This window comes from Myripristis murdjan, chromosome 5 (assembly GCF_902150065.1).
Source record: "Myripristis murdjan chromosome 5, fMyrMur1.1, whole genome shotgun sequence".
Taxonomy (NCBI): Eukaryota; Metazoa; Chordata; class Actinopteri; order Holocentriformes; family Holocentridae; genus Myripristis; species Myripristis murdjan.
Window position 1 is genome coordinate 38,186,739 of NC_043984.1, and position 15,869 is coordinate 38,202,607.

Consider the following 15,869-nt stretch of genomic DNA (forward strand, 5'->3'; position numbering starts at 1 on the left):
AGCTGACTACTTGGCTTTGGATTTTGCCTATTGCGGGTTATTTTTAGAACGTAGAGGGACAACTGTATTACAGAAAACTGCAAAGATATGGCATCAGAGGGACAGCACTAACACCGATAACCAGCTACTTACATAATAGATACCAATATGTAGAAATGGGAAACTTTAAATCACAATTACAGATTGCTCATATTGTTTACATGTCATACTTCTGTTTGTTTATCCCTGTCTTTTTTTAACATGTTCAATAAAGAAGAATAATAAAATACAGTTAATGCCTGGTTTCCCATAGGAAACTAGAACATCAAATCATATATCATCCCTTTGGTGTGTGTGTGTGTGTGTGTGTGTTTGCACCTCTTAGACTGACTTAAATCAGAAGATGAGTGACTGTGTGGAGGAAGAGGAGGGCAGAGCAGAGTCTGCAGTGTCCAGCTGTCTGTCCATGAAGAGCGACCGGTCTAAAGGACGACCTCCAACCTTCAGCATTGAACCTGGACCTTCAGACACAAAGTAAGACAGCTGTTAGAGTGCAGTGTGTGTTCACTGTTTTCTTGTGAAATCTGTTTGTGGCTCATGGAGAAAGTAGACGTGACCCCAAAACTGATGCTTCAGGTCATGAGCCACATCCGCTCTTTTAGCTGGACCCCCCCTCACAAAAAAGGCTGAGACCAAATCCTGAGCTGCTGGGAGCGACTGGGAAAGCTGGGAGCAGTGTTGTGCAAGTTCATAGTTCTCATGAACTGGTTCAAAGTTCAGTTCACACAGTATAAAAATGAATAGTTCACATTCATAGTTCACCATTTCAATTTTGAACTAGTTCAAAGTTCAGTTCATTTCAGTTTTTTTAGGTGAAAAGTGAGAATGAAAGACTGACCTTGTTTTTCAAAGAAAACTATGACATCCATCACCACCTAAAACTGTTCACTGTTTACAATTATATATTGTCCTAGTGGAATTGTAGAAATCTGTAAATCTCCGATAATGTAGTCCATTATTAATTTGTCTACCTGTTGCTGGGAAATCCAGTAATACCCCTGAAGGCTGCAGGCAGTGTGACTTGAGTCATTTGGGGCTGGCAGGGGGTGTTCTTGCCCATTCCTGATGACTTTTTGGGATTGTCAAGGACTTGCAGATATTTTCTCACACTGGATGGATGCTTCAACTCCAAATGCCTTTTCAAATTTGTAGTTGACATGTCCACCTGCGCTGAAAGTGTTTTTCAGCGCAGGTGGACATGATGTGCACAGAAAGGTTAGATTTTTGCTGTCGGAATCTATGTAGGGCCCTATAAAATCCGTTTTATTTTTCCCAAATTCCGTTTTTTTCGTTTTAATTTTTGGAAATATCGTTTTTTTCCGTTTTAATTTTGGGGAATTCAGTTTTTTACCTTTTACTCTTATTTTACTTTACTACCAAAAAAAAGAGTGTGTTTTTAATGTTTATGACTAAAATTCACACAAATGAAATAGAAATTACCTTAAATTAATTGAGGTAACAAATAAACAACACTTTATTTATTTATTTATTTAATAATTACATTGTTATAGCAATAAAAGGTGAAAATGATATGTTATCAGTGATTGAACAATGTTAAATTATTTGTTTAAAAAATGTAAATTACTTATCAAACAGACCTAACAATTCAGCTACCAATGAATGTGCAGTAGTATGCATGTGATAACATAAATTATACAACACGTAAATCCGACCGAGCAATCTGATTGGTCAATCAGATGTTTAGAATGTGCTCAAATGAGCAATTAACACCTCTTCACTGAAAATATTACTCCGCCCAGCAATGTTATTGCCGGAGTCTGTGTGGTTACCATGGCAACAAGAAACATTTCACCAAAACATGCATTAAAAGCCGCTGTCAAATTTGTTAGCCTGCATAATGTACCGTTTTTTCATCAATTTTGATTTCTTTGGCGACCTAAGTTTGGATAAACGGCTGAACGAGGAAGACAAGACAGAAGAGAAAAAGGAGAGATACGCGAGAGTGACGAGTGAAGAGCTGGATCAGCTGGAGAGGTCAGGAAATGAAGCCGGTACGGCCCGGTCAACGTCTTGGGCCGTCAAATGTCAAATGTCAAAAGACTACCTGAAAAACACCGGACAAACAGCTGATTTCTCACCTGTAAGGAAAGAAGAGCTAAACAAGATCCTCCGTGAATTTTATGGAGCTTTAATTTCTACAATAGAAAATGAAATGCGGAGTCAGCAGCACAGACAGTACCTGTAAGATTTTCCACAGAGATGTGGAAATGTTGATGTTTTTTCTTGTTATTAATGTATTAATGTTATCAGTTAGTTATTAATTAGCCTATTAATCGTTATAAATTTGTTTATTCTTTATGTGTTTCCTAGGACATTGATTGAATTAATTTGTCCATTTGTTTGCATCTGTACACTGAAGTGAACATTTAATAAAGCAACACATCTGTGAAAACTGTCGTCTTTATTTCAGAGGTAAATTGATAACAGCCTGAAAAGGTGATTAATAAAAGCCCCCAAAAGGTGGTTTTGAAATTATATAACTCTGTTCAGCCTTAATGTGACTGCTTACTGTTACTTTTGCTGCTTAGCCACATTAATCGGAGCTGACGTTAAATTGGAGTGACACACCGCCAGCTGAAATAAAACATCTGCCAGTGAGTTTATGAAAAGACAGATGTTTGTTGTGGCGCCGACACTGGAAAACAGTAGCCTGTATTTAAATATAACTGTTCATATAAGATGGTTGTAGATACAGATCAGCTGTGCTGCTGAGTCGTTGTCACGGCAACTGTTAGATTAAAAATGACTGAGAAGTCGGCAGAAGTATAACTATCAGTCCATGAAAAAAATATTTTTTTCCAGCGGATATTCTAGTAACAACATGATTGAGCCAGCAGAGCAGTTTTGTGTTGCTATCTGTGGTATTTATTCAGTTTTGGGGAATCACGATGTCTAGAAAACATAAGTCCAAGTTGGCTGGCTGACAGGGACTAGTTAACGTCAGATCTCTCAGATTTCCACTGAAACGGAGAGAATAGGCCTACTAGCAAAAAAAACTTGTACATTTTGGCAGCGAAATGCCTACAATATAAATACATTTTGATTATACATTTTATTTTGTTGGTAATAGTTGTATATTTGCATTATTACACTCGAGGGTGTGCTTGACCGTTATTATTGTCACGACAGTGATGTGTCAAGGAACGAGGCGCTTGCGCCTCAAGCACGCCCTCTCGTGTAATAATGCTTAATTGAAAAATAAGCCGAAGTGATACCTCTTCTCTGAATAGACAAGCTAACCCAGTGTGCTTCTGTTAGCCAATGAAAAAAGAGGGGAGTGGCACCTCTTCACTTTGTTACACAATCTATGTCAGTGCACTGCTGTAGCTGGAAAGTTTCTCTGCCTTTTGGACTCGTACGGTGCTGCTGCAGGTGTTGGAATGGTTTTTCTTGGTGGTGCAGGTGTTGTAATGGTTTTTCTTGGTGCTGCAGGTGTTGTAATGTTGTTTCTTGGTGGTGCAGGTGTTGTAATGGTTTTTCTTGGTGGTGCAGGTGTTGTAATGTTGTTTCTTGGTGGTGCAGGTGTTGTAATGTTGTTTCTTGGTGGTGCAGGTGTTGTAATGGTTTTTCTTGGTGGTGCAGGTGTTGTAATTAAGCATTATTACACGAGAGGGTGTGCTAGACCGTTATTATTGTCACGACAGTGATGCGGCCAGGAATGAGGTGCTTGCGCCGAGTTCCGTTAATAGGCTAATTAATAACTGATAACATTAACATGTTAATAACAAGAAAAAAGCTATAGCCGCACATCTCCGTGGAAAATCTTACAGGTACTGTCCGTGCTGCTGACTCCGCATTTCATTCTTCATTATAGAAATTAAAGCTCCATAAAATTCACGGAGGATCTTGTTCAGCTCTTCTTTCCTTACAGGTGAGAAATCAGCTGTTTGCCCGGTGTTTGTCAGGTAGTCTTGTAGACATTTGACGGCCCAAGACGTTGACCGGGCCGTAGCGGCTTCATTTCCTGACCTCTCCAGCTGATCCAGCTCTTCACTCGTCACTCTCGCGTATCTCTCCTTTTTCTCTTCTGTCTTGTCTTCCTCGTTCAGCCGTTTATCCAAACTTAGGTCGCCAAATAAATCAAAACTGACAACCAAACGGTCCACAGTGGGGTCTATGCTTTCTGTGAGCATCACTGCCTGGTACGGCAGCTGCAGCTCCCAGGACAGGAAGGCCCTGCACAGAGTGAAACGATGTGCTGAACGCATCACCTGCACAGCACTGCCCAGCCTCCAGGACATCTAGTTCATTGTATATAGGAATGTCATATATTCTTTCTATTTTATCTTTAATTTAATTTAATTTTATTTCATTTTATTTTTTTTATTCTAATTATTCTAATTATTATTATTACTATTATTATTATTATTATTTTTTTTTTTACTTGCACAGTGCTGGAGTTGTTGCAATTACATTTCACTGCTGCTGTACCTGTACATTCATGCATGTGACGAATAAATCTTGAATCTTGAATCTTATGCAGACTAACAAAGTTGACAGCGTCTTTTGATGCGGGTTTTCAGTGAAACGTTTCTTGTTGCCATGGAAACCACACAGACTCCGGCAATAACCTTACCGGGCGGAGTAATATTTTCAGTGAAGAGTTTTTTGTTTTTTTTTTCATTTGAGCACGGCTAGCCGTCCTCAATTGCTCATTTGAGCACATTCTAAACGTCTGATTGACCAATCAGATTGCTCGGTCGGATCTACATGTTGTATAATGTTGTTTCTTGGTGGTGCAGGTGTTGTAATGGTTTTTCTTGGTGGTGCAGGTGAAACCACTGCAGGGGTTGTGCCACCCAGATTTGCTTCCCTCCATGTAATTGTCCCCAGACATATGTTCATATTCCACACAAAAACAGCATCTCATTCAAATTATGTCAAATTCTGCAATATTTCGTGTTAAAAAGGAGAAGGGAAATTCCGCAATAATTGGACCTAAACACTGGCGCTGACTCTCACATAATCTGAACGAGTTCACGTTCAGGTTCTTTATTCACAAATACGTTGCGTTCAGTTCAGCGTTCTTAAAAAAATGAATGTGTTCAATGAACGCGTTCTTTTGAACTCGTTCATGCACAACACTGGCTGGGAGCACCAGTGCTGCCAGTGGAAAAGTTAGTCTGGAGCCCTGATTTACAAGAACTAATAACATGTTTCAAACATTTGTGTTTCCAGAGGTTCCTGCCACAGAGCAGAGTCTGCAGTGTCCAGCTGTCTGTCCATGAAGAGCGACCGGTCTAAAGGACGACCTCCAACCTTCAGTGCTGAACCTGGACCTTCAGACACAAAGTAAGACAGCTGTCAGACTGTGAGCCTGATGGAATATGATGACATGAGATTATATAGCAGAGCAAGTAGTGAGGAGATCAAGAAAAGAGACTGCAAAGAGAGAAATGACTGCTCCCTGCTCTGCAATCCAGCTGTTCAACTAGAACACATCTGGCTCTGTGCTGTTTTCCACAAACTGTGATGCTGTTTGATGTTTTGCACCAAAACACCTGAGAACATTTCCACGTGCACCTACACTCACAAGTTCTTCACACACCTGAGTCTGAAGTTTAGATTCACTGTAAAGATTTACTGATCTGCAAATCCAAATCAGAATCACTGCAAGACAAACTGCAGGCCTGTATTATAATATTTTCTCATCTTTACCATTTTGGTCTTGGAAGCGTTCTGGTTTCTGCTGGTTCCTCTATCAACAGACTCTGTATATACAGACCTATATAGAGGGGCAGAGAGGTGCAGTGCAACAACAGAAAGGTTGTGTGCACCTAAAACACCTCCAGAAAATATGGCTGTTTGTGTTTTGTGTGGAGAAACGTTGGACTGGTTATCAAAGACACAGAAATGGAAGCGTTTTCTGGCTTCTTTCTGCTTCAACCTGAAAAGTCGTCCCTCGTCCCAACAGGAGAACGTGGTCGTCAGACGACAGCTGCTGGGCTCTGAGGCTGGATCACATGTAGCTGGACAGACGGACAAACATGAGCTTCTTCACATCAGTTATTACAGCGAGCTAACAGGATGCAGAACAGGAACATTTAAATCGACTTACCAGAGAAAGTGGAGAGCAGAATCCTCAGAGTGTCTGTTGGTTCAATTTCCTGCCCAGTAAAACTTCATTTCCCCTCCAAACCTTTTTTGAATGATGCAGTTCATCACTCAGGGCTCCAAACTTCAAGCAGTGTGAGAGTTCAAATCTCACGTGGTTATATCTGTTCACCTGCCGGGGGTTTATATTGTCCAAAGTGGAGGACACAGAAGTTTATGAAACAGTCCATTTAGCTGTGACCTCGTTCCCAAAATGAAGCGGTGTGGAGCTGATTATTTAACTAAGAACATGTTTCAAACATTTGTGTTTCCAGAGGTTCCTACCACAGAGCAGAGTCTGCAGTGTCCAGCTGTCTGTCCATGAAGAGCGACCGGTCTAAAGGACGACCTCCAACCTTCAGTAATGGACCTGGAGCTTCAGACACAAAGTAAGACAGCTGTCAGAGAGCAGTGTGTGTTCACTGTTTTCTTGTGAAATCTGTTTGTGGCTCATGGAGAAAGTAGACGTGACCCCAAAACTGATGCTTCAGATCATGAGCCACATCCGCTCTTTTAGCTGGACCCCCTCCAGTGGCGTTTCTGCCCATGTTGCTGCCCTAGGCAAGATTATTGCCATGTGACTACTCCTACCCTCTGAAATATGCTACCCCTGAAATATTGATTACAAATATTAAAATGGTATGTCTAAATTTCATCACACTTTATGTACCCAGACACACGAGAGAAGATAACTTTGCCCACTTAATGCCGATATCGATAGATTGACCTGTCGGTTTATGCGGCGGTAGCAAATTTCAACAAAGCAGCAAAAATCGACAGAACACCGGCACCTGCACAAATACCTTTTTTGGAAAAATACTTTTTATATGGACAAATTCTTGTTTGAATAAAAAAGCCACCAGTCGCCATCAGGCGGGCCGGTCTGCCGGATCTGACAGGTGAGCGGTGCACACAGACAGCCATTTATACCTTTCATTATAAATCAACTTTTCTTCAAATGTGGCTGCAGCAGCACAACGGACAATGACACAGACAACATGGTTGATTATTGACTGTGCAATGCGGCCATTCGCCGGTAATCACAGCATCAGGCGAGCCTACTTACTGGTTTACATATTCAAGTACAATACAGGTGAATTTGCTTAGACCCCCAATATTAGACGAGCAGTGGCGGCTGGCCCATAGGGGGCGCTGGGGTGCCGCCCCTCCAGATGTGGAGGGGAAAAATCTCTAATGTATATATTTACAAATTTTATCATCAGTGTCAGTTTTACTTAATAGTGTATGCCTACATGCAATCTGAATCATTTAAACAACATTTACACCAACTGACTCATTAAATCAATAGTGAATTTCCTCCTACATACTGTATCATTTCTCTTTAGGGGCGCTCGTCAAAGCGCCCCAGACCTGCAGCTAAATAGCCAATCCGGTTATGGTTGCTAGGGGAAAATGATGAATAATTGGCCAATCAACGTCGCCAAATTCTGGAAATGTCGCCCCTACGTCCACGTAAAATGCGTGAAGGTTTCGGACTGCTAAAGCTACTTGAGGAGCCAGCGATCATTGTTTTTCGTAGTGAGATTCCCAGACTTACGGTGCCCTACGAAAAAAAAATACCGCGAGGAGTGAGTGAGAGAGATAATGGCGGCGACGATGACAAGAGTTCAAGAGCAGCAGCTTCCACCAAATTCGGTGAGATCCTTATTAAATTACCCTTTTGCGAGAAGGAGGATAGCGGAAAAAATCCGCGTTAAGGAGCTGGGACACGACAAGCCCGAAATCAACATCCAACAGAAAACCAAGGAGAAAGCTGCATCCTATAGCAGGACTTTTTGCCGGAGCTGGTTTCAGCGCAAGCCGTGGCTGACAGGTTGTGGAGCAGCCAGTGCACTTTACTGCTTCCCCTGCATCCTTTTCAGAAGTGACAGGTATGATTCAGCGTGGACACACACACAGACAGACACACACAGAGAGAGAGAGACAGACCCAGTGAGAGAGACAGACACACACCAGGGATGCAAACAGCGCGCCGAAAAGCGCAACTCGCTTTTTCCGTGGCCATCTGGGTGACTGTTTTTAACTCAGAATTTGACATAATAACAACCGCACCGGCACCGCGCGAGCCAAAAGGCAGAGAAACTTTCGAGGCTACAGCAGCGCGCTGACATAGATTGTGCAACAAAGCAAAGAGTTGCCACTCCGCTCTATTTTCACTGGCTAACAGAAGCACACTGGCTTAGCTTGTCTATTCAGAGAAGAAGTATCACTTTGTCTTACTTTTTATTATTCAAACTGTGTTATCACAGGCATACTCCTGCTCATTCATTGGTAGCTGAATTGTTAGGTCTGGTTGATAAGTAATTTACATTTTTAAAACAATAATAATTTAACTTATTGTTAAATTATTGGAGTCAAGCTTACTGGTAAACATCTGCTCCTTAAAGATAATTTATTATGTTCTACAACTCATAATACTACATAGCTAGTGTTTGAGCAACATATCTCCTCTGTGCTACAAAAGATCCGCTGTAACCCCCTGTTGTTCTGTTGTGTTTGTGACATGCACTGACAAATTTTGCTGCTTCTATGGCACTGATGATGATGCTGTTTTCTTCAAGCAAATGTTGCATTTTTTCTTGATCAGATAGGGTAAATCATCTGATTATGTTTTAATTTTTGAAAAGAACTTTGCTGTAAACTCACTCACTCACTCACACTGTTGATTTGTATAGATTCAGCTGAAATCCCTTTCTGTAAAGTTATCTTATTATTGTATTGTATTGTATAGTATTTGATAGCATAAAGTCTAATATACACTATATTACCAAAAGTATTCGCTCACCCATTCAAATGATCAGAATCAGGTGTCCTAATCACTTGGCCTGGCCACAGGTGTATAAAATCAAGCACTCAGGCATGCAGACTGTGAAACAAGACATTTGTGAAAGAATGGGCCGCTCTCAGGAGCTCAGTGAATTCCAGCGTGGAACTGTCATAGGATGCCACCTGTGCAACAAATCCAGTGGTGAAATTTCCTCGCTCCTAAATATTCCACAGTCAACTGTCAGCTCTATTATAACAAAATGGAAGCGTTTGGGAACAACAGCAACTCAGCCACGAAGTGGTAGGCCACGTAAAGTGACGGAGAGGGGTCAGCGGATGCTGAAGCGCATAGTGCAAAGAGGTCGCCGACTTTCTGCACAGTCAATTGCTACAGAGCTACAAACTTCATGTGACCTTCAGATTAGCCCAAGTACAGTACGCAGAGAGCTTCATGGAATGGGTTTCCATGGCCGAGCAGCTGCAGCCAAGCCACACATCACCAAGTGCAATGCAAAGCGTCGGATGCAATGGTGTAAAGCACGCCGCCACTGGCCTCTAGAGCAGTGGAGACGCGTTCTCTGGAGTGATGAATCACGCTTTTCCATCTGGCAATCTGATGGACGAGTCTGGGTTTGGAGGTTGCCAGGAGAACGGTACATTTCAGACTGCATTGTGCCGACTGTGAAATTTGGTGGAGGAGGAATTATGGTGTGGGGTTGTTTTTCAGGAGCTGGGCTTGGCCCCTTAGTTCCAGTGAAAGGAACTTTGAATGCTTCAGGATACCAAAACATTTTGGACAATTCCATGCTCCCAACCTTGTGGGAACAGTTTGGAGCGGGCCCCTTCCTCTTCCAACATGACTGTGCACCAGTGCACAAAGCAAGGTCCATAAAGACATGGATGACAGAGTCTGGTGTGGATGAACTTGACTGGCCTGCACAGAGTCCTGACCTGAACCCGATAGAACACCTTTGGGATGAATTAGAGCGGAGACTGAGAGCCAGGCCTTCTCGACCAACATCAGTGTGTGACCTCACCAATGCGCTTTTGGAAGAATGGTCAAAAATTCCTATAAACACTCTCCTCAACCTTGTGGACAGTCTTCCCAGAAGAGTTGAAGCTGTAATAGCTGCAAAAGGTGGACCGACATCATATTGAACTCTATGGGTTAGGAATGGGATGGCACTTCAGTTCATAGTATGAGTAAAGGCAGGTGAGCGAATACTTTTGGTAATATAGTGTAGCTGTAAATTGTTATTTTATCTTTGAAATTGTTGATTTTGAGAAGGAAATTAAATATTATTTTGGAACTGTTAGTAATTTTCCCACTGTTCATTTGAATGCTTACACTAGACTAGGCAGGGAAATGTGTTGGCACACCAGCCCCACCAAGAATTTTTTTCACCAGCCGCCACTGTAGACGAGGGTGTTTTTTCAGGGCATTTTCAATGGAGAAAATATCATCTTATATTCGGATGAATACGGTAATGGAAAACTGATTTGCAGCACTGATTTTTTTTTTTGGTGCTCATGCCATACACCCCCCCCCCCTCCCCCCCCCACCCACCCCCCCCCTCGTGGCATGAAAAAATGTTGCCCGAGGCGGCTGCCTGCTTAGCCCATACCTAAAACCGCAACTGCCCCCCTCACAAAAAAAGGCTGCGACCAAACCATGAGCTGCTGGGAGCGACTGGGAAAGCTGGGAGCACCAGTGCTGCCAGTGGAAAAGTTAGTCTGGAGCCCTGATTTACAAGAACTAATAACATGTTTCAAACATTTGTGTTTCCAGAGGTTCCTGCCACAGAGCAGAGTCTGCAGTGTCCAGCTGTCTGTCCATGAAGAGCGACCGGTCTAAAGGACGACCTCCAACCTTCAGTGCTGAACCTGGAGCTTCAGACACAAAGTAAGACAGCTGTCAGACTGTGAGCCTGATGGAATATGATGACATGAGATTATATAGCAGAGCAAGTAGTGAGGAGATCAAGAAAAGAGACTGCAAAGAGAGAAATGACTGCTCCCTGCTCTGCAATCCAGCTGTTCAACCAAAACACATCTGGGTCTGTGCTGTTTTCCACAAACTGTGATGCTGTTTGATGTTTTGCACCAAAACACCTGAGAACATTTCCACCTGCACCTACACTCACAAGTTCTTCACACACCTGAGTCTGAAGTTTAGATTCACTGTAAAGATTTACTGATCTGCAAATCCAAATCAGAGTCACTGCAAAACGAACTGCAGGCCTGTATTATCATATTTTCTCATCTTTACCATTTTGGTCTTGGAAGCGTTCTGGTTTCTGCTGGTTCCTCTGTCAACACACTCTGTATATACAGACCTATATAGAGGTGCAGAGAGGTGCAGTGCAACAACAGAAAGGTTGTGTGCACCTAAAACACCTCCAGAAAATATGGCTGTTTGTGTTTTGTGTGGAGAAACGTTGGACTGGTTATCAAAGACACAGAAATGGAAGCGTTTTCTGGCTTCTTTCTGCTTCAACCTGAAAAGTCGTCCCTCGTCCCGACACGATCATGTGGTCGTCAGACGACAGCTGCTGGGCTCTGAGGCTGGATCACATGTAGCTGGACAGACGGACAAACATGAGCTTCTTCACATCAGTTATTACAGCGAGCTAACAGGATGCAGAACAGGAACATTTAAATCGACTTACCAGAGAAAGTGGAGAGCAGAATCCTCAGAGTGTCTGTTGGTTCAATTTCCTGCCCAGTAAAACTTCATTTCCTCTCCAAACCTTTTTTTGAATGATGCAGTTCATCACTCAGGGCTCCAAACTGCAAGCAGCATGAGAGTTCAAATCTCACGTGGTTATATCTGTTCACCTGCCGGGGGTTTATATTGTCCAAAGTGGAGGACACAGAAGTTTATGAAACAGTCCATTTAGCTGTGACCTCGTTCCCAAAATGAAGCGGTGTGGAGCTGATTATTTAACTAATAACATGTTTCAAACATTTGTGTTTCCAGAGGTTCCTGCCACAGAGCAGAGTCTGCAGTGTCCAGCTGTCTGTCCATGAAGAGTGACCGGTCTAAAGGAAAGCCTCCAACCTTCAGCATTGAACCTGGACCTTCAGACACAAAGTAAGACAGCTGTCAGAGTGCAGTGTGTGTTCACTGTTTTCTTGTGAAATCTGTTCGTGGCTCATGGAGAAAGTAGACGTGACCCCAAAACTGATGCTTCAGATCATGAGCCACATCCGTTCTTTTAGCTGGACCCCCTCCAGTGGCGGTTCTGCCCATGTTTATTTATTTATTTATTTTTATTTGATTTACATTTGTTTTTATTTGATATGGACATCACAAATACATTGACACTGTCGCAGTGGACAGACCAGATGCTTTGCTTGGGTGATTGTAGCACACCAGTCCATAGGCGGCTTTTCTAAAACACACAGAGCATATGATCAACAATAATAAAAACAGAATTCATGCTTGCAACAGTGATATTAGTAACATTAATAAAGTCCATATTTATACAACATTGTTGTTTTGCTTTTAACCATGCTTTTAGTCCTCTATTAAAAGCATTTGTATCAGTCTCCAGTTTCAGGTGAGTGGGTAGAGTGTTCCACAGGTTAACACCTTTTACTGAGAAGGCAGACTGTCCAAATGATGTCGTACACCTGGGAACAATGCAGTCACCGTTATAGGAGGCCCGTGTGTTTATTTGGCTTGAGCTCCAACGCCTTTTTATCAGTGCAGAAAACAGGGCTGATACATAGTTATGAAGACATTTAAAAACCAGTCTGATATTAATGTAAATTATGAAGTTTTCAAATGCAAGAAGGTTGTGTTTTCTCAGGATGCCACAGTGGTGCCATCTCATTGGTTTTTGATCCATAATTTTTATTGCTTGCTTATATATTGCTACTATGGGTTGCCACCCTAGGCAAAATTACTGCCTTGCGCCCTTCCATGTGACTACTCCTACCCCCCGAAATATGCTACCCCTGAAATATTGATTATAAATATTAAAATAGTATGTCTCAATATGCTGCCATTCATCCTGCAGTGCCAGTGAGGTGATCAGTAGTCTTATATGAATGCACAGAGTAGCGATAGGGTTATCTGATAGGCTGTTACTGGACTATCGAAATATGCTACCCCTGAAATATTGATTACAAATATTAAAATGGTATGTCTAAATTTCATCACACTTTTTGTACCCAGACACATGAGAGAAGATAACTTTGCCCACTTAATGCCGATATCGATAGATTGACCTGTTGGTTTATGCAGCGGTAGCAAATTTCAACAAAGCAGCAAAAATCGACAGAACACCGGCACCTGCACAAATACCTTTTTTGAAAGAATACTTTTTATAAGGACAAAATCTTGTTTGAATAAAAAAGCCACCGGCCGGCATCAGGCGGGCCGGTCTGCTGGATCTGACAGGTGAGCGGTGCACACAGACTGCCATATATACCTTTCATTATAAATCAACTTTTGTTCATATGCGGCTGCAGCAGCACAGCAGACAATGACACAGACAACATGGCTGATTATTGACTGTGCAATGCGGCCATTCGCCGGTAATCACTGCATCAGGAGAGCCTACCTACTGGTTTACATATGCAAGTACAATACAGGTGTGTTTGCTTAGACCCCCAATACGAGGGTGTTTTTTCAGGTCATTTTCAAAGGAAAAAATATCATCTTATTTCGGATGAATACAGTGATAGAAAACTGATCTGCAGCGCTGTTTTTTTTTTTTTTTTGGGCTCGTGCCGCCCCTCCCCCACGTGGCATCCCTCCCTCACGTGGCATGAAAACATGTCGACCCGTGCGGCTGCCCGCTTAGCCCATGCCTAAAACCTCAACTGCCCCCCTCACAAAAAAAGGCTGCGACCAAATCATGAGCTGCTGGGAGCGACTGGGAAAGCTGGGAGCACCAGTGCTGCCAGTGGAAAAGTTAGTCTGGAGCCCTGATTTACAAGAACTAATAACATGTTTCAAACATTTGTGTTTCCAGAGGTTCCTGCCACAGAGCAGAGTCTGCAGTGTCCAGCTGTCTGTCCATGAAGAGTGACCGGTCTAAAGGACGACCTCCAACCTTCAGTGCTGAACCTGGAGCTTCAGACACAAAGTAAGACAGCTGTCAGACTGTGAGCCTGATGGAATATGATGACATGAGATTATATAGCAGAGCAAGTAGTGAGGAGATCAAGAAAAGAGACTGCAAAGAGAGAAATGACTGCTCCCTGCTCTGCAATCCAGCTGTTCAACTAGAACACATCTGGCTCTGTGCTGTTTTCCACAAACTATGATGCTGTTTGATGTTTTGCACCAAAACACCTGAGAACATTTCCACCTGCACCTGCACTCACAAGTTCTTCACACACCTGAGTCTGAAGTTTAGATTCACACTGACTGACAGAGAAATCTGATCCTGTGCTGCTCAGACTGATGTGCATGTACTCACACACACACACACACACACACACACACACACACACACACACACACACACACACACTGGAAGTTGCTCAATCAATTTTTTCCTTGAGTTAAAGTAATCTCCTTTAAAAAATACTTATTTATTCAAAATTCAAAATGCTAATCCCATGCAGTTTGGGCCCCAAAGCCTGCAGTCCACATGTGTTCTTGTGGCCTGTTGTAAAATGGTGTGTGTGTGCAGACTGGGGCCTAAACAGTCTTGGAGCTGCATCAGTTGGCTTTGACTGGAAAGCTGAGACTCTTGTGGATTCAATGAGCCACATTTGATTCCTGTGTGATGATGTTGGCCCCCATAGCAGCCATTTTACTGCAGGCAGAGACTTTTGTCAAACTGGACGTCGCTGGAGAAAATGACCTCTAGTGACCTCTAGGAGAATCACAGCCTCATCAAACTTTACACACACAAACTAGAGAACGAGGCCGTTCAGAGGAGCTCTGCTTCTCCAGACAGACTGACAGTGAGGGCCAGTGTCTGACACATTTACACATCAAGGATAAGAGGATACTTAAGATTCTCAATATGTATTGATCGGCTCCCAGGTGTCATGATAGTATCGATCAGGAGATCAGCATATTGTCCAGCCTGAGTGTTGTAATACCTGACTTCTGGTCCTGGAACCAGACAGGAGCACTGGAACCAGCATGAAGACCCACCTGGGTGTGGAGGGGATTCAGACATTTGTTATGGGGTCTAGTCGTAGTAGACTGAAGCAGTAACCATGGTGACTAATCTCAGGGTTAAGTCGAGGGGGTGTCGTCCTCTTTTGTTTGTTGAAAGCTTGTTGCAGCGAGTTTCCTCCTCACCCAGAAACTGTTCACATGTTTTGCATTTGTTGTGGATGTCATGCTGTTTATATGGACATTTCTTCTTCTAAATACTATCTTAATTGCATTAATATTAGAATATTGCAGTCCATTTAAATGTAGTCACTGAAAGTGACATAAGAGGCCACTTATGACATTTTATAAAAGATTTTAAGATTTCAGTTAAAACGTAATGTTGTCTAAACATAAACAAAGTGCTTTCATCTCCACAGGGACAGGAAGAGGAGTCGAGGTGATGTGAAGGAGCAGCTGTCCTGCTGTGCTTTGTGTCAGGAGCTCCTGAGGGATCCAGTCTCCACCAGCTGTGGACACTGGTTCTGCAGACGGTGCATCACCTCATACTGGGACCAGTCTGATCCATCAGGAGATCCTGCCTGTCCCCAGTGTGGAAAAAGATCCAGAACAAGACCTGGACTGCAGACACCCAGTCAAACCAGCCCAGTGGACGGCGGTCTGCAGGAGGTTTTAGACGAGCATAAGATCAGTCTGAGGAGGAGATGTGAATTTGTGACAGAAGGAACTGCTGCAGCAGGAAGTGGAACCCCCCTCAACAGGATCTACACTGAGCTCTACATCACACAGGGACGGAGGGAAGAGGTTAATACCCAACATGAGGTGTGGCAGCTGGAGACAA

General features: G+C 42.9%; 1 protein-coding gene across 1 annotated transcript; it reads left to right on the forward strand.

Moving 5' to 3' along the window:
- Nucleotides 1-223: 223 nt before the first annotated feature.
- On the forward strand, nt 224-15,056 carry LOC115359841 (uncharacterized). Its single transcript, XM_030052481.1, has 7 exons — nt 224-513; nt 5,239-5,352; nt 6,429-6,542; nt 10,730-10,843; nt 11,921-12,034; nt 13,926-13,985; nt 14,951-15,056. Exons 1-7 carry the CDS (start codon nt 383-385, stop codon nt 15,054-15,056), a joined length of 753 nt encoding a protein of 250 aa, XP_029908341.1. The 5' UTR covers nt 224-382.
- The last annotated feature ends 813 nt before the right edge of the window (nt 15,057-15,869 follow it).

Bases quoted from the DNA above. Each gene is read 5' to 3' on its own strand.
- LOC115359841 (XM_030052481.1), top strand. From the start codon at position 383: ATGAGTGACTGTGTGGAGGAAGAGGAGGGCAGAGCAGAGTCTGCAGTG. The intron at 6,543-10,729 runs GTAAGACAGCTG...TTGTGTTTCCAG, and splicing joins CCTGGAGCTTCAGACACAAA to AGGTTCCTGCCACAGAGCAG. The intron at 10,844-11,920 runs GTAAGACAGCTG...TTGTGTTTCCAG, and splicing joins CCTGGAGCTTCAGACACAAA to AGGTTCCTGCCACAGAGCAG.